Genomic DNA, 23,844 nt, shown 5'->3' with positions numbered 1-23,844 from the left:
AGCTGATCGATAGAAGAAACAATCTATATCTGTCTAAAGCAATGTTCATTTTCAATCTAATAATCATCAAAGAAGTATTGGAAGTGTCTGCAGGTTTTCATGATTGGGAGTACCGTAGTCAAATATGAAACTGTTCCAAAAGAAATCTCTGTTGGACTGTTGCCTGAAAAGAAATGATACTTCGCTCGCGTTTCAATATTCTAACTATGCCTCACTCCTCGGCAACTATCGGGTGATTTTTTTGCTAATTATATTACAATCTTGAATTCTAGACATTTGACAGTATAGAACAGCTCGAACCTTTAAATAATACATGCAGTCAGAATTTGGCGACAGTGTGTGCAACAATCATCAAACAAATGAGTAATTTTAGACTTCAGTACTATTTTTGTAACAGCAATTTGTTACAAATGCCTTGTCCAACACTGCTAATCGGATCTCTGTTCGTATTACCTTACAATTATACCTCGCACTCACCTGAACACTATGATCATGGCTGTTGATAATCCGGATGACCCGTCCGGCGCTCGGTTTGAGGCTGCCCGAGGGCATGTTGTCCACTTCGGTCACCGACGGCTTTCGGCTCAGGCGACTCGCGCCACCCCAGCCCTGATTTCCCGGCGAGGCGTACCAAACGCCATTTTTCTTACCATAGCTAGCGGGCTGTTGTGTTCATCGTTCGTGGATCAGATTATATGGATCAGAAAGATAGAAAATACAGAGAAAAAAAACAAATATTAGTACAGTTGCAAGGATGCGTTTCACGGAATAATTGACAGCACCACACACCAAGTCTTCGGCGCGACGAAGAAGGTTCAATTCCTGTGAACGGAGCGATCCTGCGGCCCTCCTTCTCAACGGCATGGCCTTGAGGTGGCAGTTTGGCTAATACTTACTTTCCACAGCGTGTTTGCTCTTGAAATTGAAATTCACGCCAACTGAAACTAGAATCTCACGGTCTGAGCACACGCAACCGTTGCGCCTTGTTGAGGGGCACGGAATAAACGTCTAAATACCCAGTAATTGGACACGTCGGAGGGTAATTGAATGTGAGACTCATAACATATCACACAAAGGAGAGAGAGGATGTGGATGGGACTCGTGACACGCAAATTTTCGATACGAATGGGCATTAGTAAAAATCGTTTCCATAAACGTCGCAATTTAGGCTGGTTTGGGTAGAAAAAACAAACCGCTACTTTTTATGTCCAATTGTTAGACTTCTTGCAGGAAAGACTTGGATCGATATTTTCTAATAGCTTAGAACTCGTGCCAGGGGCAGAGAGCTGGGGAGTAATATAGTACCCATGTATGGCAGTAAATTACGGCTGCTTTTCGCAGCAGCAGCAGCAGAAATGGGGACACAAGTATGTCACTGCACCGTACACGTATCCCCATAGTCCTCAACCCAACGCTTGTGGCTGGTGACCTGACTGACCCGAAGAAAGTTGTTTGCACGTGCGGTAATAACTTACCACGGAACGGATTGTTTTGCAGGGGAGGAAAACATTAGAAAACGCAAAAAAAGTTGTTGGGTTGGAAGTTTTCAGCTCGCCGTTTCTTGGCCAGTGTACTGAATCTAGTTGCGAATCTTAAACGGTTGGTCGGAATGGGATCGGTGGCTTAACGAGAAGTGAAATAATTAGTACTGTAATCGGAAGGAAGATGTTAATGAACTGATTGTAAGCTAGCTTGTTGGATCCCATTTTAGTAGCGTAGGATGTTCATAGAACTATTTACGCTGACCCAAAATCTTTGTTCTGTTAGTTTAATGCAGTAGCATTAAGTTTGTTTGGCTTTCGGTTTCTACACACAAAACGGAATCAATTTACGATTGTAATATTTTCGTTACTGGATAATTTAAATGCTCGGTAAGCGCTATTTTTTAACTAATTAACCTATGACAACTGCTCTTGTTCGTAGCGAATACTCTTAATAACATAATCGATATCAAAATCATCAAAATTGTTGTCGCAGCAAAAAAAATAACGCACACAGTGTGAATCGCTCGTTCGAAATGCAAATGTAGTGCTCGTTTTACGTACACTGAGGAGACTAATTTAAGCTCCGCCCGTTTGCAGTTTGTCGGGTATAAAAGAAGCTATTCGCGGTTTCTATTCCACCGTCCCGCTCCAGTTAGCGAGAGATCAACAGTCTTCCTTGATGCTGATGTCACACACAGCTGGTTTGCTTGATATGAAATCCGAGAGCAAAATCATTTCGGTGGTTATGATGTGGAAACCAAAGTTCAATCATCTCAATAGTAGCTGCTGGATTGGAACAGACAAAGATCAAAGATGAGCCAAAACATATGTGAGCAAAGCAGCTGTCAAAACTTAATTTGACATTCACAATGGCAGAATTTGTTAGCATAAGTGAGAGAAATGAGTGCCACCGTAAGCACTCAATCGCTTCCAAACTTTGTTTTATCAGCGAATACTTTACATTAAATCATTAGATTTTGATCTTATAAACAAGCTGACAAGTCCATGATCTGTTGACTGTTATTCCCCTGGTCATTGGATGAAAAGTTTCCACTCGAAAAATAACGTCTACTTTCACAGGTGATAATAATTTCAAAAGTTTTTGAATGAAAACTATGTCTAATAATGATTTAATATAATAATGATGAGGTTTCAATGGAAATAATAGGAAATTTTCAGAAAACTGTTTGAGTGAGGGTCGAGTCTACATATTTTAAATATTCCAATAATGATGTTAATTTAAATTTAAACAAATTTGAACTGTTTTAGGTCCTACTGATCCGATCGAGTTTAAATTAGCTTCAAGCCATGGTAAATGTGATATCGTGAATAAAGGGTGTGTCACATCAAATTGCATCACGGAAAAAACGCTGTAGAAATTCGCCCAGTAGACCGATCCTTTTGAAAATTTTAGACAGTAAAATAAAAACTATTAAACAACTTTTGGCATTTTCTTTTTATTCATACTTCGAGCCCAAGCCCGTATGCTCGCACCTTCCTCTTTACCCCGTTCATAAGGTTCTGTACAACGTCAGGTTGTAGTTTTTCTTGAACAGAAATCCATTTTCTCTTGAAGTCCGCCTCCGATTTGACAACTTTTGGGTTCTTCCGGAGGGCCTGCTTCAGAAATATTGAAAACAGAGAAATATTGGGCGAAGCTCCGGCGCGTTGGGCGGGTTCATTTCCTTTGGCACGAAGGTGACCCCGTTGGCTTCGTACCACTCCAACACGTCCTTTGAATAGTGGCACGAAGCGAGATCCGGCCAGAAGATGGTCGGGCCCTCCTGCTGCTTCAATAGTGGTAGTAAGCGCTTCTGTAGGTACTCCTTAAGGTAAACCTGCCCGTTTACCGTGCCGGTCATCACGAAGGGGGCGCTCCGCTTTCCGCAAGAGCAGATCGCTTGCCACACCATGTACTTTTTGGCAAACTTGGATAGTTTCTGTTTGCGAATCTCCTCCGGAACGCTGAATTTGTCCTCTGCGGAAAAGAACAACAGGCCCGGCAGCTGACGAAAGTCCGCTTTGACGTAGGTTTCGTGGTCCATTACCAGGCAATGCGGCTTCGTCAGCATTTCGGTGTACAGCTTCCGGGCTCGCGTCTTCCCCACCATGTTTTGCCTTTCGTCGCGGTTAGGAGCCTTCTGAACCTTGTATGTACGCAGGCCCTCCCGCTGCTTGGTCCGCTGGCGAATGAACTTGACAAATTCAGCTTATTGGCGACATCCCGGACCGAACTTCTCGGATCACGTCTAAACTGCTTAACTACGCGCTTGTGATCTTTTTCACTGACGGAGCATCCATTTTTGCCGTTCTTCCCAGCATCTTACCGATGTCCCAATATGACAACTCCGGATTCTCGAAATGAGTGCACAGGATTAATTCACGACGCTCTTTTTCGTTCGACGACATTTTCCAAATTTACGAAAAATTGACAGTGAAGCATGGCCAACGTGATCTATACACTCATATCTGATTATATGCGAAAGCTGAAGATATAATTCCTAAAAATTAAATTTCTACAGCGTTTTTTCCGTGATGCAATTTGATGTGACACACCCTTTAAGATACAAGTCAAGTTGGAGCCAAAGAGGAACCACTGTCAGTCTTGACCACTGAAAGAATACATGAAATCCCTGTGGCTATCTGTTATCGTCCACCGAGGTAACAGTGAATAACATTTAATTTGATACTTGTTGATACCTGCGCATTTTTTTCTTTTGTATTCCACCTCGGTCAGTGTGTAATCACTAACTGGTACAACATACCTCTTCTGATGGTATTGTCTTATAATCAATCATTTTTGACGTAGAACTACGTCTTTCAGGAAGGGTGCCAAATCAGAAAACAGGTCACGTTTTTATGAAATAAAGTTAATTTTAATAAATATTTTCACTGTGAACGAATTCTCATGATTTGCATACCAATCGAATCGGAAATTCTCTAAGATTTGTTTGATATGCTATACATTACAATTCTCTATTCTCTAAATGGTTTAAATTCATGAAAAATGGAAGAACTTCCTTTTTTTTCCATACATTTGTTCTGCCGATTTGTGTGCTAACCCTACCCGTATTTCGAATGCTTATAACTCGAACATTTCTTAACACATCGGAGAGATGTTTCCATCAATTGATAGGAAATATTTCTACGCGTCTATCACCATTGATAAAATGTTATTTTTCATTAGACGGACAGTTGAATAACTGTAAAATGTCAAGCGTTATCTAAACGCCCTAACTGCCAAGTTTTGATTGGCCCGATTTAGGGTTTCCCCAACACAGACTTCAAAATCGATGTACCTGTGGAAAATATACGTGCAAGACGGGGATATTTTGTTCCCACCGAGCTGTGCTTCCCTAAAACGGACTTCAAAATCAATGTGCCTGGGGGAATCCGCTTCGTCAAAACATGCAAGTCGGGGGTATTTTTTGGTGTTGAGTGCTTTTGTACTCGCTTGTCGTTGTGCAGACCGGAATATGTTTCCCTAAAACGTACTTTTAAACTGAGAAGACTGGGAAAATCACCATTTCAAATACTAGAGGTGAATGAACTTTCGCGGATCGAGAACTACGTGAACATGAGATGTGCAATAATTTCAGAGGGAAATGTAAAAAACAATAATCGTTTGACAATTTTTCCGTTCAAATATTTTGGTAGTCCTAGGCATCATATCAAACGAAAAAGGACGTTCATCAAATTTATTTGTAACGAAGAACATAATCTATTACAAACATTTAGATGCATTCTAAAATAATATTCGAAGTGGTAAACAAGTGGATTGCATAATTTAGTTGCGTAGTTCTACGTCGAAAATATGCGGTCGTGTCTTAGATACAACCCCTTACAATTTTTTGTTCCATAATTCTGGTGAATTATGATAATCATCAATAAATGATGTAGATTCTCCAATATTTCATTTCACACGCCGCACCGATCCGCTGACCGATGGGGTCAACACTACTCGACAAGACCGATTATGTAGAAAAATGATGCATCCCAAGAGGCAACAACAATTGACTCGTACATACAGCAAGTTGCCTCGATGGAATTGCAGCTTTAGAAATGTTTGGAGCTATGGTTATACTCTGAAGGAAAATGACAGTGAATCCTCGCGATTATGAAGGAGAAATTTATTAACGCCTTAATTGCTTCAATTTACGATTTCCAGAGTATAATTGTACCCTTTTGATATTTTCATTTTTGCGTCTAAATCTATAGTAATGATTTGCTATATTTTTCATAAGTCGATTATTGCGATGCTATCGGCATCCCTTCTTGATAGGATAATAGGTGAATATAAATTCATCGGTGCCAACGTCTTTCAGTAAGGGCAGGTTAGGTCACATTTTTATGATATAGGTTTAATATTTATTACAATTCTTGCAGCGAACGTGCTTATTAGAGGCGAATGAACTTCCAAGTTTAAAGCCTCTTAAAAACAAAGAAAGAAGAAGAAGAACGTGCTTGTCTACCCATGCTGTCAATAATAAACAACTAGCAAAACAGTAGCGAAGTACAATTTAACCCTTCTGTACTCGCGTGCAAAATCATAACACGTATACTCGCGCAAGGAGCCACAGACCGAAAGTTGAATTTATCTGTAATGTTGCTATTGTGTATTTTTCAGACTTTATTGGCATTTATTTAAAGAAGAGTGTATAATTAAATGAAAAAGCTCCAGAAAATATATTTTCTTCGTCTTTATTCAGTTTTAATTGTCACATAATTCAGCCTCCAAAAAATAGAGTAATTTTTGATACTCCAACACAAATAACGAAATTCGACTTTTTTCCTGTTATTAATTAAAAGAGAGCAACTGAATATAATTCATGAAAGTATAAGGAGCTATAAAATAACATATAATCGTATTAATCGATTGTGGTTTCATTGGGGTGAGAATCAGAATATACTATAACTGCATGCTCGAGACAAACACATTTTTTTACATTTTATACAGTTGTAGCATGTTTTCGGGTCTTTTTTTCGGAAAGAAGAATGTATAACGATCTTCTAGATACAGTAGAACCCCAATTATCCACGGAATAGTCTGGCTAGGTCACCGCGGATCATGAAAATCGCGGATAATGCAATAAATGACTAAAAAAGAGATGCAAACACAATATTTCAGCATGCTAACTATGTTTCATCAATAAAGGAATCATTAAACTATCCATCTATAAGGTTGTGTACACCAGAAGTCAAATAATGTGAAAGTCATGACCAAAACAAAAATGTAAAATCCTACACCTCACTGATAATTTCCGGGAAAGTCCATAGCATTACTATGGAATTCGCTTTCGCGGATGAACCGCGTCACGGATCATCCGCTCACGGATAATCGAGGTTCCACTGTATGTATCAAATGATAAAGGTTTTGGAATTTCAAGTTTTCATATTTCTAATGTACTTTGTCTGTGTATTCTTGCTAAACTAAGAATTAATGCCTGTTTTTTGATAGGGCACAAAAATATGATATAAAAGGATTTCTAGGAACTTCCTGCGATTTGCTTTCTTGTCGATATTGTTCAGCCCATATATTATAAAAAATATTCCCGAAACTGTAACTGTAAAAAATGGACACAAGGCCATCGATTAGTTTATAGTTTACAGTTAACAACTCTTCCACAAGTGTGTATATGTATGACCATTGGATTTAGCAAACAACTATACGGAGGTCAAACATTTGTATTTTTCTTTTGCACGTTTAATATATGAATTCGTTCAATCGTGGCAAAAAGGACTGAAATCAAGCAAAAATAGTCCGGTCAGATTGGTAATAAAATCAATATACAATTCGTTCTTGAATCGTGGCCGGCGAATTGGAATAATTTTCATCTTCCGTGTTTGAACCAGGGCTCGGCATAGTCATAGTGAACTGAGGATAGTCAGCTGACTATCTGACTGACTGTATCCGTATTCAGTCGGAAATAACTTTTGGCTTCTTCACGCAGTTTCTCCGCCAAAACGACTAAACAGTCAGTCGCTATTTCCATCTACCGACTCGACTATATCATTTCATTCTTCCCAGTCAAATTGTCTTCATTGCATTTTGAAGTGACTTCCTCCAAAACGAATTCGTTCCTCTCTCTCTCTCCCATGTATCATTATGCATGCATCGATGTTCGAGTTCAACGTGGTTTGACATACGCTACAGGTGAGCTAGATTTTTTGTATCGAATACAAAAATTACTCACACGTATAAAATAGCGCACAGTGTGTGTGCGTGATGTTTAGCGGATGTAAACCACTACTCCAAATCGTCTTCATTAACCCTCCTGTACTCGCGTGAAAAATCATAACTCGTATACTCGCGCATGGTGTCACAGACCGAAATTTGAGTTTCTCTGTAATATTGCTATTGTGTATTTTTTAGGCTTCATTGGTATTTATTTGAAGAATAGCGTGTAATTGAATGAAAAAACATCCAGAAAATATGTTTTCTTCGTTCGCATTCAGTAATAGTCATCAAGTTCAGCCTCCTCAAAACAGTGTAATTTTTGATACTCCAACACAAATAACGAAATTCTACTTTTTTCCAGTTATTAATTGAAATAAAGCAACTGAATATAATTCATGAAAGTATAAAGAGCTATAAAATAGCATAAAAACGTATGAATCGATTGTCACTTACGATTGATATTCTAGAATACGAAAAAAGTTACTCCTATACTCGCGTCGGTGTCTCAGACCGAAAGTGTTAAAAAAGTGACACGCGTCTCCTTTTTACCAACATATGCGATACGATATACGACGACGAATGACGAATGACGAAGCTAGAGAGAATCGCAATGTCGTAGTGTCGATATTTTCTGAGAAATTAACGAATTATTGGTTTCTCGGTCTCTCAGACCTATGCGCGAGTATAGGAGTGTTAATGATGTGTTTCTTATGTTGTAAATTACGATTTCCCAGTCGCTCAATAGCTTCAAATGACGAAAAGTGAAAACATTCCCGTTTTCCCATACATTTCCTCAGTGCTCCCTAAACCAAGCCGTCAGTAACAAGCACCAAACGTAGTGGCGAGGCACCATTTTAACCATACCAATAACAATGTGACTCCAATCGTAGATAAGTATCAATATACCCAAGTGAAAAAACTGTAAGAACCTAGGGCGATGAATTGTGCTTTTCTAGCAACAAACCGGCAGTTGCTACTCTACTAACAAGCGTATCAGACGCGCAAAATTCATTGCTCCAGGGTGCACACTTTCAGAAGTATGTTTAGATAGTGAGACTAGCTAAAATTTCTCAACTTTCATATAGAGATAACTAATATAATATATATTAATATAGAGATAACTCCTCAAAATCAAAATAAGTCAGGAAACAACTGAAATATGCCCATTTCCAGAAGAATAAGGATAGCCAACACGTGTTAATACGATGAAATGGATGGGCCATTTTTCCAAAACAGTGATGGCAACATATCTGGGACTGATTTTACGAAAATGGATTTATCTTGGTTGTTTCTAAGTGAATATTTCCGACGTGATGAAACGACTCAACAGATAAACTGTACCGGTAACATTTCAGGAACTGATTCTAGGGAAATGACTATATGTCGGTTGATTCTCTTTGGATCTTGACTCTCAGGATAGCAATGAACTCGTAATTAATTCCAGTTTCATATTTTCCAAAGGGTAATGTTTGTTTGAACATTGGCCAAATTTTGCTAGTCTTATTCCTTCGTCTATCTCCTGTATCCCCTGTGTTTCCATAGATATAACACTAGAAACGCGAATGAATTAAGAACACCTAATTTCTTGTCATGTGCTTCACAAAATTCGTTGTACTTCAAAGGAATAAATGTTTTCAACTCGATGCCAAGACATATTAAATGCGCAACAACACTTACAGAATTTAAGAGGCACTGTATTTCACACGTGAAAGCTGTCTTTAATTAACAGTCGAACGATTTTTTTTTCATTTTATGACGATGATTTTTATTGACGAAGTTTTATACGAACGGATAATTAATGTGGACAATTTTTTGTAGTTTGTTTTAATATTTTCTATTAACCTGACGAAGTTTTTTAACGGATTATATTATGTAGACTATTTAATTTTTTTAAATTATCTTTTTTTTTAATTTGTATTGGTCTCCATTATGTCTGTCATGATCTGGTGATGATGGACTATTTTTATTTTTATTTTGTTTGTTGTTTTGTTGTTATAGTTGTATTAGTTGAAAAAAAAATTAAAGTAGTCTACAAAAGTTTGAGCGTCGCGCGCGTGGCACAGATATAAAGGATATTAAATTGAAAGATTTTTAAGTGCCGGTCTAGGAATTTTTCGTAAAGGAAATTTTCTCGATTTCTCTGAATGAGGATATTCATAGTCAATCCAAAACAAGGCTGGCGGTTGGACTTGTACTCTGGTGGACCACTTGGCTGCAAGGGCCTCGTCGGGAAAGTATCGGCTCTGTGGCGGACATGACTGGGTATTGGCATGTCTTTTGACATTGCAATTTTTTTGAACTTATATCTGTGAATAAAATCAGTGCGTTTTTTTTGTGTTTGCTATACTGATTTCAATGTTGAGAAAAAATAAATAAATTATCTTCTAGATAACTCGTCTTGCTCAAACCTCTGTAGGGGAAGGAGGCGGGACCATCATCATCATTCTTGTATGTCGCAAGCTCTAGAAAATGTCTATTCATTTTGAAACTCAAATTGATAACAGACATTCTAGAGTGCTCACGCCCTGGCATAGAACATGAATTCAATATTAAATCCTAGTTAAATTCATTGTTCCGAGATTGTGAAGTTGAAAGGAATAATTAGAATGCATGAAACCAATACGGGTGTGCACTTTAGAGATGAACATATTTCTCAAACATAAATTTTAAATTCAAGCGAAACATATCGAAAAGAATAAATATCCAACATTTTCAAGTTTCCGGCAGAAAGTGGAAGAAACTTAAACGTAGAAAGTTCTGACTAAGATTTTACATAATAATAATGTTTTAGTGGAATAATTGAGACATTCTCCCAATAATGGTTGATTCGAAAAACTTCTTCAATTGAATCCAGAGTCAAGATTCACCACCTTATATGTTGAGTTGCGTTCACAAGGATTGCAACCTTCGCCAAGCTGTAAATTTTAACCATTCATCAAGAAACACATGATATCCCAGAACATACACGCTTTGTGGTTATCCCACGGATGTTTTGCGACGTGAGTTCTGATAGAATGTTTTTTTTACTGATGGATCATACATTAATGGCTCCACTGGTTTTGGCATATTTAATGTAAACTTCAGTGCCAGTTGTAGATTGAGAAATTCCTGCCCGGTGGACGGTGCGGAAATGGCTGTAATCTATCACGTTTTGGAGAAAATTGAGTCCTTGTCGATTGATCACTATTTTACCTGTTCAGATAGCCTCAGCTCAATAGAAGCTATCCGTTCGATAAAACCTATAAGGGTCTCATGTTATTTTCTTATGAGAATAAGACAGCTCTTGGGCAGACTACTGGCTAGACTAATCTTATAGGATTACATTGGCCTGGGTCATGGAGCCCATTGCACCATTCCAGGTAACGAGAAAGCGGACTCGTTAGCTTAGCTCGGGGCCTTGGAAGGCACCATTTTTCAGCAACCAATAACCTATCCTGATTTTTTTGTATTCCACGTAGTTACGTACTCTCCAATTCACAACACAATTGGAGTAAATTAATTATATAATTATAAAAATTATATAAAAAATGAGGTATATTTCAAGGTGAAATTTGAATCTGTAAACGTTAGGTAATAAGTATTTGAGTCTGATGAATAATTTTTTTTGAAAAAAAAGTAATGGTTAAGTCAATAAATTTTTATATTGCAGATTAAACTTTTATTGGAAAAAAAGTAATGGTTGAGTCAATTGACGAATTTACGCAAAGCTGAATCAGCTCATGCGACAACTACATTAGATCTCAGAACTAGAGGTGTGCAAATCAGCTCATCATGATGAACAGCTCTGATCATATCAGCTCATCTAAATGAGCTGTTCTTTATGAACAGCTCTTCAGCTCAGTTGTCAGTGCCGTCTTTCAATTTGGGTCCCAAACTCGATAGCCACGAAGCCAGTTTGAAAATGTTAAAATTCAAATGAAATTTTTCACACCATATTATTAATTACTTGAAACACGTATTCCAGACTATTATTTACAACAGACTCGGCGAGTACAACATTTCCGACATTTTTACTGAGGCTTTACATTACAATAGAAAGTTTTCTTCAAAAAAAAAAAAATATTATGAGATTTTTGCACCGCCTGCAAACAAAGTGTTTTTCATTGAAATAGAATACTCATTTGATACACAGAAGTTAATTTTCATTAATAATTTTAAATTTTAAAAACGTGTTCATTCTGCCTGAGAGCCAATTATTATTTTTGGCGCCCCCTAAACTGGTAAACAAAGCTCAATGCCGTCAACGCGAATATAACAGTTGAAAAGACGAGGGACAAATGAAACTAAACTGATGTCTTAACACGAAGAGCGAGAGACGGTCAGTTCATTTGAATCTTACAGCTCACACACTCTCTTCAATTCTACAGCTCTTTTCTCTCCTTCATCATCATCAAAGTGAGCTGAAGAGCTGTTTGATTTTTTTTGCGAGCTGTTCCGCGTCAACTCACTTCAAAGAGTCGATTCTTCGGAACAGCTCATGAGCGGATGGCACATCTCTACTCAGAACCACAAATTTGAGGGTGTTTGTTTATTTTACGCACTGAAAAGCAAGATTCGGTTGTGATTATCCATTTTATTTCAATTTAGATTCATTTCAGCCATTGAATGTCGTCAGTATATGGTAATAATGTTGGAGTTTTGTATATTTACGATGGTTTCAACGCGCATTTCGACCAAAGTCATATATAATCTTCGAAAATTTTAAGTTTGATAATGCACACCGGTTATTGATACTATGGATAATTGCGATGAAATCGATATCATATCAAATTTGCTGATATCATTGATTATGTAGGGGCCGATACGAGAAGGATTTGCAGTATTTTTAGCGCTAAACACCCTATTCATCGTTTACTTAGTTGAAAAAAAATTAAAGTTACAATACTTATAACAAGCCATTTCTTGTAATGTACATAGCACATTGTAAAATGATGGTTTTCGAACCTTTTCAGCGTGGAAAGAATACATGAAACCGGGAAATTTGAAGATAAATTTTTATTTGTCTAGAAAATTTGAACGAATTTCATACCAAAAAAACAAAACATTCTCATTTTACTCGCTGCGCCATCTGCTTGTAAATCAATTGAACTACGTTTTACGAGTTAGTGAAGTGTCGAAAATAATAATGAGTTTTCAGGTAGAATGAGCACTTTCCAAATCAAAAATCATTAATGAAAATAAACTTCTTCGTATCAAACTGGTGTTCAACGTGAATAGAACACTTTTTTTTCTTCATGTGGTATAATAATCTCATACAAAAATTTTATCTGAAGATAATTTGATATTATAATGATCAGTTTTAGTGGGAAACTGATCTCGTATCCAGATGTCGACACCGTACCGTTGTAATCGCGGATACGTTTCATACCGTTTCCGCTGTGAAGTGTGTTCGAAGTGTATTCGAGAATCAGGCCCAACATTTATGTAAGCAATGGTAGTCCCATTTTCAGTTTGTTAGTGCTATAGGTTATTATTTAAACTGACCAGACGTCCCGCGTTACGCGGGACAGTCCCGCATTTCGACAAAATGTCCCGCGTACGATTCTGTCCCGCGGAACGTCCCGCATTTGGCAAAAGAAACGAAAATGTCCCGCGATGTCAATATATTTCATTATCACAATTTGATCATGTTGATTTTCTTAAATGGATGAACCTCGAAAAAAACTTTTATTTGGCAGACTGTTCAAGAGCGCTTTTAATGCATTCAAAGATTAATACGTTGAGCTGGTTTCATCGCTCCGATATTGGGCTTTTTGTTTAGAGAGTATCAACTGGTAACGACAGCAACAAAATTGGAAAATGATTTTTATAAAAGTCCCCTATTGATCCGCAGGGACCAACGTAAGTCAGACGAAAAGTTCATCTTTGGTTCCCCAGCTCGGTCAGGGTTTGACGTTTGAAATAAGGCGGAAGAACTAGTGTATACTCGACAGGAAGAGGCAGAGTTGTTTGATGAAGTATCGTAAATGAAGCGCTGGGCGGTCTTACGGAAGTTGGCCGGAACTTGAGCCATGGCCGATGAAAAGATGTATATCGGCGTGTTATTTTAACTTTTCTGTCTCTCTATTTTGGCCATTCGCCCAAAAGTTTTCTATCGGGCGAAGCTGGGGAATGTTGGTAAGGTTGCTGGTCTTCGCGACAATGTTTATCTCCAGCCGATCCATCCTCCAGTGATCTTTGGCATAATGGGCTGGATCCCAGGTTCGGCATAAAGACCACATCACCTTCCCAACTCCGGCAAGCACTTGGTACTATATATCTCCCCGTTCACCAAATGACTCGAAAGAAGAGCGGCTTGGACATTCCCTTCACGTCTGTCAGAGAAGGACCGTCTTCGAGAACTTGATGTGAATGCTATATTCGACGTCATCGCTTACCTGGGGAACGTAAAGTACCCGGTCCCCTGCCATTCGTTGAATTCTAGCATCAAGTACGTCTCGTCTTTCATTATGAGTACGAAAAGAAGTTTTTAACTCCTTTCGCCGGAAGAAAGTTTTTTATCAGCACCTCAAGCTACTCCTTCTGGGTGATTACCTGCTGCTCAGATATGGGGTGGAGCTTGCAGTATGGAAAAATCATCAAGTTGCTTGACAGTGCTGCTGCTGCAAATCAACATCCTTGAATAATTTTTGTTGTAGACTTAATAAACGTAAGATTGAAAGAAAATTTTTAAATTTTCTTTCATCGCCATCCGAAATTAGTCCATTTTTTGAATGCATACGTTATCATTAAAATCAATGACAAATGAATTGGAATTTTCGAGCATTCCATTCGGTAATTTGAAGAAAATTGTAGAATTTGAACCGTGCTTGCCAGGCGTAAATACTCTGATTGAGCGAGTGATTTTCGGGCGTAAACAAAATCTAAACCACCGAAAAACCACAACTGAGTGCCGATACTCAGAAAGAAATAATACTGATCAGTTTAGACTCGCTAAACTATGGTTTTTGTTCACATAACGTATTGTTTTTTGTGTCCCGCGTTAGACTTCTGACCATCTGGTCACTTTATTATTATTCAACTTGTGAAATTTATTAAATTTTGTTATATCTGAAGAAAATCATTTCAGATTGGTTTGTTCTAATTGCAAAAATATTAATTATACACACCACATGGAAGGGAAAGCCCTGGATCTCCTTTATGTAGATATCCAGTCTTATTCAAGACATCGAGATCTGAGAGAAACAGGGCCTGATTCTGGAATACACTTCACGGTGGAAACGAAATAAACGGCACGCCATTGAACTACGTTTTACGAGTTAGTGAAGTGTCGAAAAATAATGATGAGTTTTCAGGCAGAATGAGCACTTTTCAAATAAAAAATCATTAATGAAAATTAACTTCTTCGTATCAAACTGGTATTCAATGTGGGTGGGAAACTTTGTATTCGAGAATCAGGACCACAGTCTGTATCCATGAATGAATTATGGTTTCATTGTGATAATTTTTGCGGAGAGCAAACACATCTCTATGTTAAAATAAATTGCAGTATCAAATAAATATTTTGTGTGAAAAAATTGAACAGATATAGGGCCTGATTCTCGAATACACTACGAATACCAGCTGTATGGCACCCGCCATGTTTTTGGTGCCAACATCTCAAACATCAAAAGTATTTGTTTTCTTCTAAACAGTGATCCGCGTTCGCGGCATTGTGCTTCGTTTACTAGTTTAGGGGAGCGTCAACGAATAGCTGATTTTCAGTCGGAATGAACGTTTTCAACATTAAAATTATGAATGAAAATTAGCTTTTCTATATCAAATTAGCATTCTATTTGAATTAAAAACATTTTTGTTTGCAGGTGGTGAAAAAGTCTCATACGAAAATTGTTTATGAAGATAATTTTATATAATAATAAAAAAAATCAGCAACACTTTTGGGATTGTATAGCCATATGGTTTAATGAAAGTCAGAAATAGGTGTTTCAAGTAATTAAATAACATGATGTGAAAATTTTCATTCAAATTTTAAAATTTAAAACCCGGCTTCGTGTCTTCTAATCTGATAGAGATTACACCAACTAGTTTGGGACACATATTATGGCCCTAATTAGAAGTCGCCACCAGACGTCGACACCATCGCGAAATACCAATTTACCACCATCTGACATATCATGATGTCGATGATGAACTTTTACATCAGAGGGACAGTGAGATATGCGATGACGGTAGGTAGAGTGAGATAGTGATAATAGTGTCATACACCTGACGAATACACTTCACGGTGGAAACAGAATGAAACATATTCGCGATGACCACGGTACGGTGTCGACATCTGGATACGAGATTAGTTTCTAACTAAAGTTATCATTATAATATCAAATTATCTTCAGATGAAATTTTTGTACGAGATTATCATATCACATGAAGAAAACAAAGTTTTCCACTCATATTGAATACCAGTTTGATACGAAGAAGTTAATTTTCATTAATGATTTTTTATTTGAAAAGTACTCATTCTGACTGAAAACTCATTATTATCTTCGACACTTCACTAACTCGTAAAACGTAGTTCAATGGCGTGCCGTTTATTTCGTTTCCACCGTGAAGTGTATTCGAGAATCAGGCCCATAGTCTTTCACAACGATTTTATACAAAAATGGTGAACTAATAATGCCAATATTAGGTGGTTCTTCAAATAGTGGTTTAGCAAAGTTCAGTTGGCCCTTGTCGTGTTGATCAATAGAACATAGTATAATTATTTTCAGTCAATGTTTCATAGTTTAAAACTAACTGTAAACTGCACTGTAGCTTCGAATTCCCGGATATCAACATGTAAATGTATCTACAGAAGGAATCTGTCCAGGTTTTTAGAATAAATATTGGGTTGCCCGAAAAGTAATTACCAATTGTGTTCAATACAAATTAAAACAAAATTGTACACAGAATGTACCCATAAAGATGGGATGTACATCATTTTAAAGCTAAAACTCTCAAGTTCTGAAATATTTTAGGAACAAATTTTTATCTTGGTGTGTTGAAAAAAACGGGAATGCAAAAATATTGGGAAAAATTCAAAATCGATTTCTTTCTGTTTATTCAAGGATTTTGTGGTCTAACAAAATTTTTGCCAACTAACTCAAAGCAAATCCAATCAGCCTTATCAACCAGCTTTCATTTGATTCCCATAACGTTCCTGTAGGATCTTTGGTGGTTAATTGGTGGTTAATTGTTCAATAAATAATGATTGCATCGCAAATCGAAATCTTGTATTGTAAACTTTTTTTGAATTGATGCAAAAAAAATAATTTTTTTTTGTCAATTTCGTTAACGCACAAAAACTTCTTCAATTAAAATTGTGTCTGACGACGAATTCATACCAGAATCATGAGTTGATAACGTGACTATTAGGTACTCTTTCAACACGTTGAGCCCAGGCTGAATTAGGGCACCGAGAATAAATTTGCTGTCTAGTCCACGTCAGTCCCTGTGAACCGATAGTGGACTTTTCAAAAAAATTATTTAATAACTTTGTTTCTGTCATTCCAAATACTGACGCTTTCCAAACGGAAAGTCCACTCTCGGTCCGATGAAACCGCCACGAACCTGACGGAGAATTCAACGTCAGTTCCCACGGACCGACGCGGGGCTCATCGTGTTAATAGTAGTTGATCATGGTTCATGGCTACTTGTTTCAAGAATTATCACTTGTACAAGTACGATTAACGTGGCGAATGTCGTAAAGTGGGCACTATGTTGAAATAGAAAACAGTTTTAAATATTAAAATTAATTTTTGGGAAAGATTTTAACAGTACATTTAAAATGTTATTTTACCAAAATGGATCATTTATTTTCTAACAACTTTGTCGAACATCATATTTGAATGGGAAATCTGGATTTTGAGTTACGATTTTTTTTCTAAAAACGTTCAATTTTTCTGCATGCTCCCTTATGAAAAAAATCAGTCATGATTATAGTTGGTCATATGATAATGAAAAATTGAGATTTTTGTCAGCTTCCATCCCTCGTATCAAGTTTTTATAAAATCGAAGAGGGTCGCATCAAAATTCTCTGTCGTTCGGCTGATTTGGGATGGAATTGCTCTATAATTATTTTCATTATAGTTTAAAACTGTGGCTTCGAAATGCTGTATATCAACCTGTAAATGTTGTAATCGCTCATGATTCCGTTGTAATTCCGCCTCAACAAGAATTGAGGAATCTACAGAAGGATTCTGTCTATGTTTTGGAATAAATAAATTGTATTTCTTATCACGAATTATTATAAAGTTTTCGACGATGAAAAAGTGGAGTTTTAAGAAATTTTATAACGTTTTCCGAGAACATTTCGTGAATCAAACTCTTTCAAGAATCCGTGACAGCAAAACTAGAGACTTCCATCACAGATCTAAATCCGAAAAAAAACAACTTTCGTCGGCTGACAACATTGAATATCAAAGATTGATTATAAGATTGAATATTCAAATAAACTATTTCTATTTGCTTGAACTTAATCTCGATGAACGTATTCTCACTAAACACATCCCATTCTGATTCCGCTATGGTATGCCTATTACAATATTACATTTGCACTAACGACGTCCTCTACGCGAAGAATGGAATTTTACATGATTAAGGCACGAAATCGGCTCCTCTAGTGGCGATTAAAATTCCCGGTAATCTTTCCCCACAATCATACACATATTCGTGGTGAGTAATGTGTGCAACGCTATGGTCACGCTATGGTCACCCGGGCCGCCCCCCGTTACTACGGCGAATTAACCGAATGACGAACTTGGCGCGGGAATTACTGTGGGGGCAAATGGCAATGCGAACCTCTCGGTAGCCGAAGTGGTGGAACATTGGCGGCGTCAAGATGACAAATGTTGAATCGTCCTCGAACATTTGTGCGGCACTGTGGTTAGTACTGAAGACACTACGTTGACTTTTTTCACTCGCAACTGGTAAACGGTTATCCTTGCTTTCACAAGAACCCACTTTAGTTTGTTGGTTTCGCTCGTTTTCTTCGGGGCACTGATAAAGCTACACGTGTTTCACACTCTCAACATCCTAATCACACAAGACGACAGGATCACCTTTCGAGAGTACAACAGGAGCCAACTCGTCACGCGAGAGGTTGCACCGTGGTCGTGGCACATGTGGTCGGATCGAAGTTCGGAACGCGAATGGCGAGCCCGCGCTGACCAGACTGGATGCCGCGCGGTTCCTCCTTGAGGATCGTTGGCGCTGAAACTCAGGGATTCGGATTTCTTCGTCGCCTGGTTCCACACGGGGTGAGAAGCACCCGAGCGTTCGGATTTTTCTTTGTTTTGGCCCGGGCAGGGACTTTCCCAACCCGACAGGCGCCCGGAAGGCGGAAGGGCGGAACAAGATAAAGGAAAAGGGGTATGTGTGTTTTGGGGAAATGACGAAGACGATGAAGTTGCATGTAGTTTTTTTTTTCGCGCGTGACTTATTTGAAATGCGAACCTGGTTCGGGTAGCGCTGGGTGTGGCACCTGGCTGTGCTCCGTTTCGGTGTCCGCTTTGATGGAGTGTTATCTTCCTCTCGGTTTCGCCAGCGGTTGTTGGTTGGGTTCTTTATTTCCGTTCGGGGCCATTTTTCCGCTACTTTCCTGAATTGTTTATTTCACAAACTATTCGACTCTTAGTCCGAAGCTGAGTTTGGTGGAATCGACATTACGCTGTAGGAAAGTGGATGCATTTAAATTTTCCTCATTAACAAGACCAACTTGATTGTGTTCCAATCTTCATTAAGTAAACTATTTACTTGGCGTGAAAAACGGAAAAGGGGCACTGGAAAACGCTGTCGATCGGGATCTGCTGATTTTGGCATGAATCACCGCCTAATGCCCCCCCAAATTACGGTCAGCAACTCTGTCTGTGTGGGTTGGGCCTCGGCCCGAATGAGATTGTCGAAAGAAAGAACCTCTGCGCGTAGGGGTCGGGGCCAATAACATACTTATGTTAAACACTTCCTATCTGACTGTTTAAATCGGCCGAGGGAAAGCGTATCCGGCGAGCGTGAGTCGCAGTCGGTGGACTGCGGTGGAAAATTTGAGTGAGTGAGTTCATTTTTCAGGGTCATTGGGGCAGCGGAACAACGGCAGGTTGGGTGGGAAATCATGATTGGAAGTCATTTCGCTTATTTAGTGGGGGAAATTTTGGAGGTCGCCATCTATATGCAAATGATGGGAATGTTAGTTTTTGCACAAATAATATACCAGCGTATTCAGTGCCAGAAAGGAAATCGTCTCAGTGAGCAACTGAAGGTGTCAAGAACAATTGTTCCCTCAAGTCGACACAAACCTTTGTCTGAATTGAATGCCAACCAAACCAATAGCTATCGATCGTAATCAGCATATCATTAGGTTTTTACGATACTCTATCGTCCATCATATTTGCATTAATTCGGAGAAGGCCAAACAGCTTGACCTTCAATCTCATACAGGTTGAGACGGAAATAGTTATGATTTTATGACAGAACCTGCTCGAGTCGTTACATAATTACAACCGTCGACAGGACAAACCAACAAGAGTTTCCAAAATCACACGAATTATGGTCCAAAATTATGACGGGCAAGGCCACACAATAAATGCCTGGCCGGAAACCGAAGAACACTTTGAGTGTTGAATAGATAAGCATAGTTCACTCCCAGAAACAATGTAACACATTGTTGGGTTGGGTTGAATTAATTCTACATGACACGTAACAAGCAACCTTGCACCGGTGCGATCACCTGTTCCGCGGCGAGGAGTAACTAGTAACTACAATCTGGATAATTATCGGAAATTCAAACAGTGCAAATCACGCCCCGCTAATTAGTTCCGGGTCCAATGGGGGTAAAGCGAGGCAAAGGATTCACCGTTTCGCGTTTCTGTGTCGCGTAATTTCAATCAAATCGGCCCTCGGCCGGGGAAATGAAATCCTATCTGATATCCGGAGTGGGCTTTCGTGTGAGAAGTCTGGGCACAACGGGTGCGAGTCAGCAGAATAAATATGAGGTGGGTTTGAGCCATCGCGTTTAGCATAAGTTTCTAACGTGTTATAATACTCATTCTTTTCCTTGGGAAATAGAGGTTGGCAACTGATAAGATGCGATTTGACACGTGTGCTCGTGGCGATTGGATTCGTTTGCGTTTGAGTTATTATTCTTGAAGTTATACGCACAAGATTTGCCTCTATTAGAAATACAAGAAATGCTCTAAATCATGAGCGTAGAAACAGTTCACTCTCAATTAGATGTTAAACTGGGAACATTTTAAAATCAAAGTCAGACTCTAGCTTGATAGTGAAGTGTGGAGAGTGGAACTTCCTAACAATCTAATGAGTTATAGATAATTACTATAAAATGTAAATGCAATGAATAAAATGTGTATGTGATTATTATAAAATGTAAAATCGTTAATACGTTAAAATAGGCTTGAATTGAGAGCTTCTAATTTCTCATACATTTGAGTAGACTTCGGCGTATCTTGTTCAAAGGTATTAAAAAATAAACTATGCAATTATGTCTCGAACACATCCCTTCAACCTTGGTGTTTCTGTCATTTTCTATTCAGTTGTAAAAATGCCGTCGAACCAAGAATTGATAAAATCGCTAAAAGTGACTAAATCGACTGTGTTTAATGTACTTATAGTGTTCGTGGAACATCTGATTACGGCTAGGAATCCAAGTTCAGTGCAGAACCGAAACCAGGTTGACAGAAAAGAGTGGCCACCCTTTTTAAACGTAATCTTAACCTCTCCATCAGACATACCGGAAACAGATTGGGGATATCACACACAACAGTGTAAAGTTACAACAGTGAGCTAAATTACAGTGACACTTAAACGAGATGATAAGTAAAACACAATGGCCAATGAAAGAGCGCGTAAGTAGAACACGACATTTGTTTTTTTTTCTTTTTTCTTCAGTTTCATTACATTATAATGGACGATGAAACATATGACAAGGCGGATTTCAAGCAGTTCTTAGATGAATAATTTTACATGGCTACCGGAAAAGGAAACTTTGATTTGTAACCAACCTTTGACGTAGGACTACGTTCAACGGGACCATATGGGAGGAAGAATGGAAATCTAAATACTGAACATGTAGGAAATAATAAAATAAGATTCCGAACGCTTATAACTCGATAATTTCTTAATAGTCGAGAATAATCGATCGATCGTAAATATATGTATGCGTTTATAACAATAAAAAATATATCCTTTTTTTGTGATAAACATTGAACAATCATTGAATAATTGTAAGATGTCAAGCATTATACGTCTCGACGAGTGCATGGTTCAAGGGATTGAATGTAGGTCGTGATTTCTTTCGCGTGATATCTCGGCTTATGTCCAATCACTACAACCTAAACGCGCATCTCTATCGCATTGGGCTCGCAGCAAACAATCTTTGTGATTGTGGCGATCGCTACCACGACATCGAGCATGTTGTCTGGTCGTGTATCCGGTTCCATGCTGCTCGCTCTCAGCTCTCTAGAGCACTGAGAGCACAAGGCAGACAATCGGATATCCCCGTCCAGGATATCTTAGGTAGCCGGGATCCTGATCTTCTGCTTCATCTATACCTGTTCCTCAGAAACGCCGATGTCAACGTTTAATGACGTTTCCTTCGTTGTGTCCCCGTTTCATATCCCTCCTATCCGATCGATAAACTTTTACTTATTCGCGGCAATACATACACACACTCTTTACAGATGCACGGGCCGAAGGTTGTGCAGTCCACTGATCATTCAACAAGAGCCAAAGGTTGTACCGCTCATGACAACTCTACACGAGCTGATGATTGCGCCGGCTAGTGACCATTCTATCCTGGATTCCTCGAGTCGAGAAGACGCACCACGCTAGATATGGGGTACAGACTAGGGGGGCGTTGCTGATAAATGGTCAGCTGCATCCCAATAGGAAGTATCCCGTGTCGGGCACACGTACAGAGCATCGAAGACTGCAGCATACCAATTATGAGAACACTTGTAATACTAACCTCGAGCCAACCGCGAGTAATCGGTTACATATTACTAACATAGTTGTAAGACAAAAATTGTCAAAATATTGGACTCCCGGCCCCGTCAGGCTAACGCCACATGTGCCTTAATAAAATATATATTTTGGGAAAAAACAAAAAGCATTATCCAAACGCGCTGAAGCCAACGTTTTGACTAAAACCATTTGTAACAGGCTTGGCTTAAATTATACCGATCAAAACTAGCGTAACCGCGGAATATAATTTGAATACATCAGTACTACTGCGGAAACAAACGTAACTGTCCACCAGTCTTCCATGTTTCACAAAAAACACTGCGTCCGGAATAAACATGTCCACGCTGCTGTTCACAGTTTTGTGTTTGAGTACAAACATGATTTTTTCGTACCTATGTTAGAAAATGTGACATGTTTGTATTCGTGGTATATTTGGACATACGATGTTTAATCCCAATGTTTCACATGATGTTCGAACATGGTGTACAGTTTCTCTTGCATTTTCACCCCAAGCACCGGCAGTGCGTACAGTAGAAGAAGCGAATCGGACACCACACCACCACCACTCAACGCGTGGTGTGTTGGTATGTTGACATGGAAAAAATGCTTTCCTTCCATGACAATGGGTGATTCATCAAAAATATTGGGCAAATAAAATAATCCTCTTTTTCTGTTCTGAACAAAATAAACATCGATTGATATGAGAGTTTTTCACATTTGATATCATTATTTAGTGCACGCATCAATTTATATATTGAATTCATGTAACATTCGCTATTATTAGCTATTTGAACAAGTACTAAAATTGAATTATTCAGCAGTGACATGTTAGGCGTGACGCTAACCACTCGACCACGGGAGCAACAATTTTGGCTGGATCTTTGAATACAAATGGCGAATACTGCTTGTTCGCGACGATCGCGACCCGAGCTATAAAACGAGCGGAGAAGAGGAGAAGAAAGGATGATGCAATCGCATGCACACATAGCATATGTAGTGCAGTGTAAGTGTAGCTCTTAGTTTTTTCCTTCATTCAGTTTGTGATAAAGTCTGCTTCATTTAATATTGGAACAAATTTTTTTGCTCATTGTGGCGCTCCTAGTGGACGGATTTGGAAACTTTTTTCACCCACGTGTCGGGAAATTCATTACCTTTCAGCATGTATTTATGTCATAACACCAAACGATAGCATTTTGTAAACAACCGCCATGGAAGCCGAACGGAGAGATA

General features: G+C 38.6%; 1 protein-coding gene across 1 annotated transcript in view; it reads right to left on the bottom strand.

Annotated features, from left to right (window-relative positions):
* LOC129777137 (echinoderm microtubule-associated protein-like CG42247) overlaps window positions 1-23,844 on the bottom strand; it is a 149,861-nt gene that overhangs the window by 30,592 nt on the left and 95,425 nt on the right. The window contains exon 3 of the mRNA XM_055783219.1: window positions 478-663. Within this exon, the coding sequence (XP_055639194.1) occupies window positions 478-663 (186 nt within the window). The remainder of the gene's footprint in view (window positions 1-477; window positions 664-23,844) is intronic.

The sequence above is a fragment of the Toxorhynchites rutilus genome, chromosome 1 (assembly GCF_029784135.1).
Source record: "Toxorhynchites rutilus septentrionalis strain SRP chromosome 1, ASM2978413v1, whole genome shotgun sequence".
NCBI classification, from domain to species: Eukaryota; Metazoa; Arthropoda; class Insecta; order Diptera; family Culicidae; genus Toxorhynchites; species Toxorhynchites rutilus.
The sequence above is the reverse complement of the archived record's forward strand: the minus strand, read 5'-3'. Positions and strand labels throughout refer to the sequence as shown.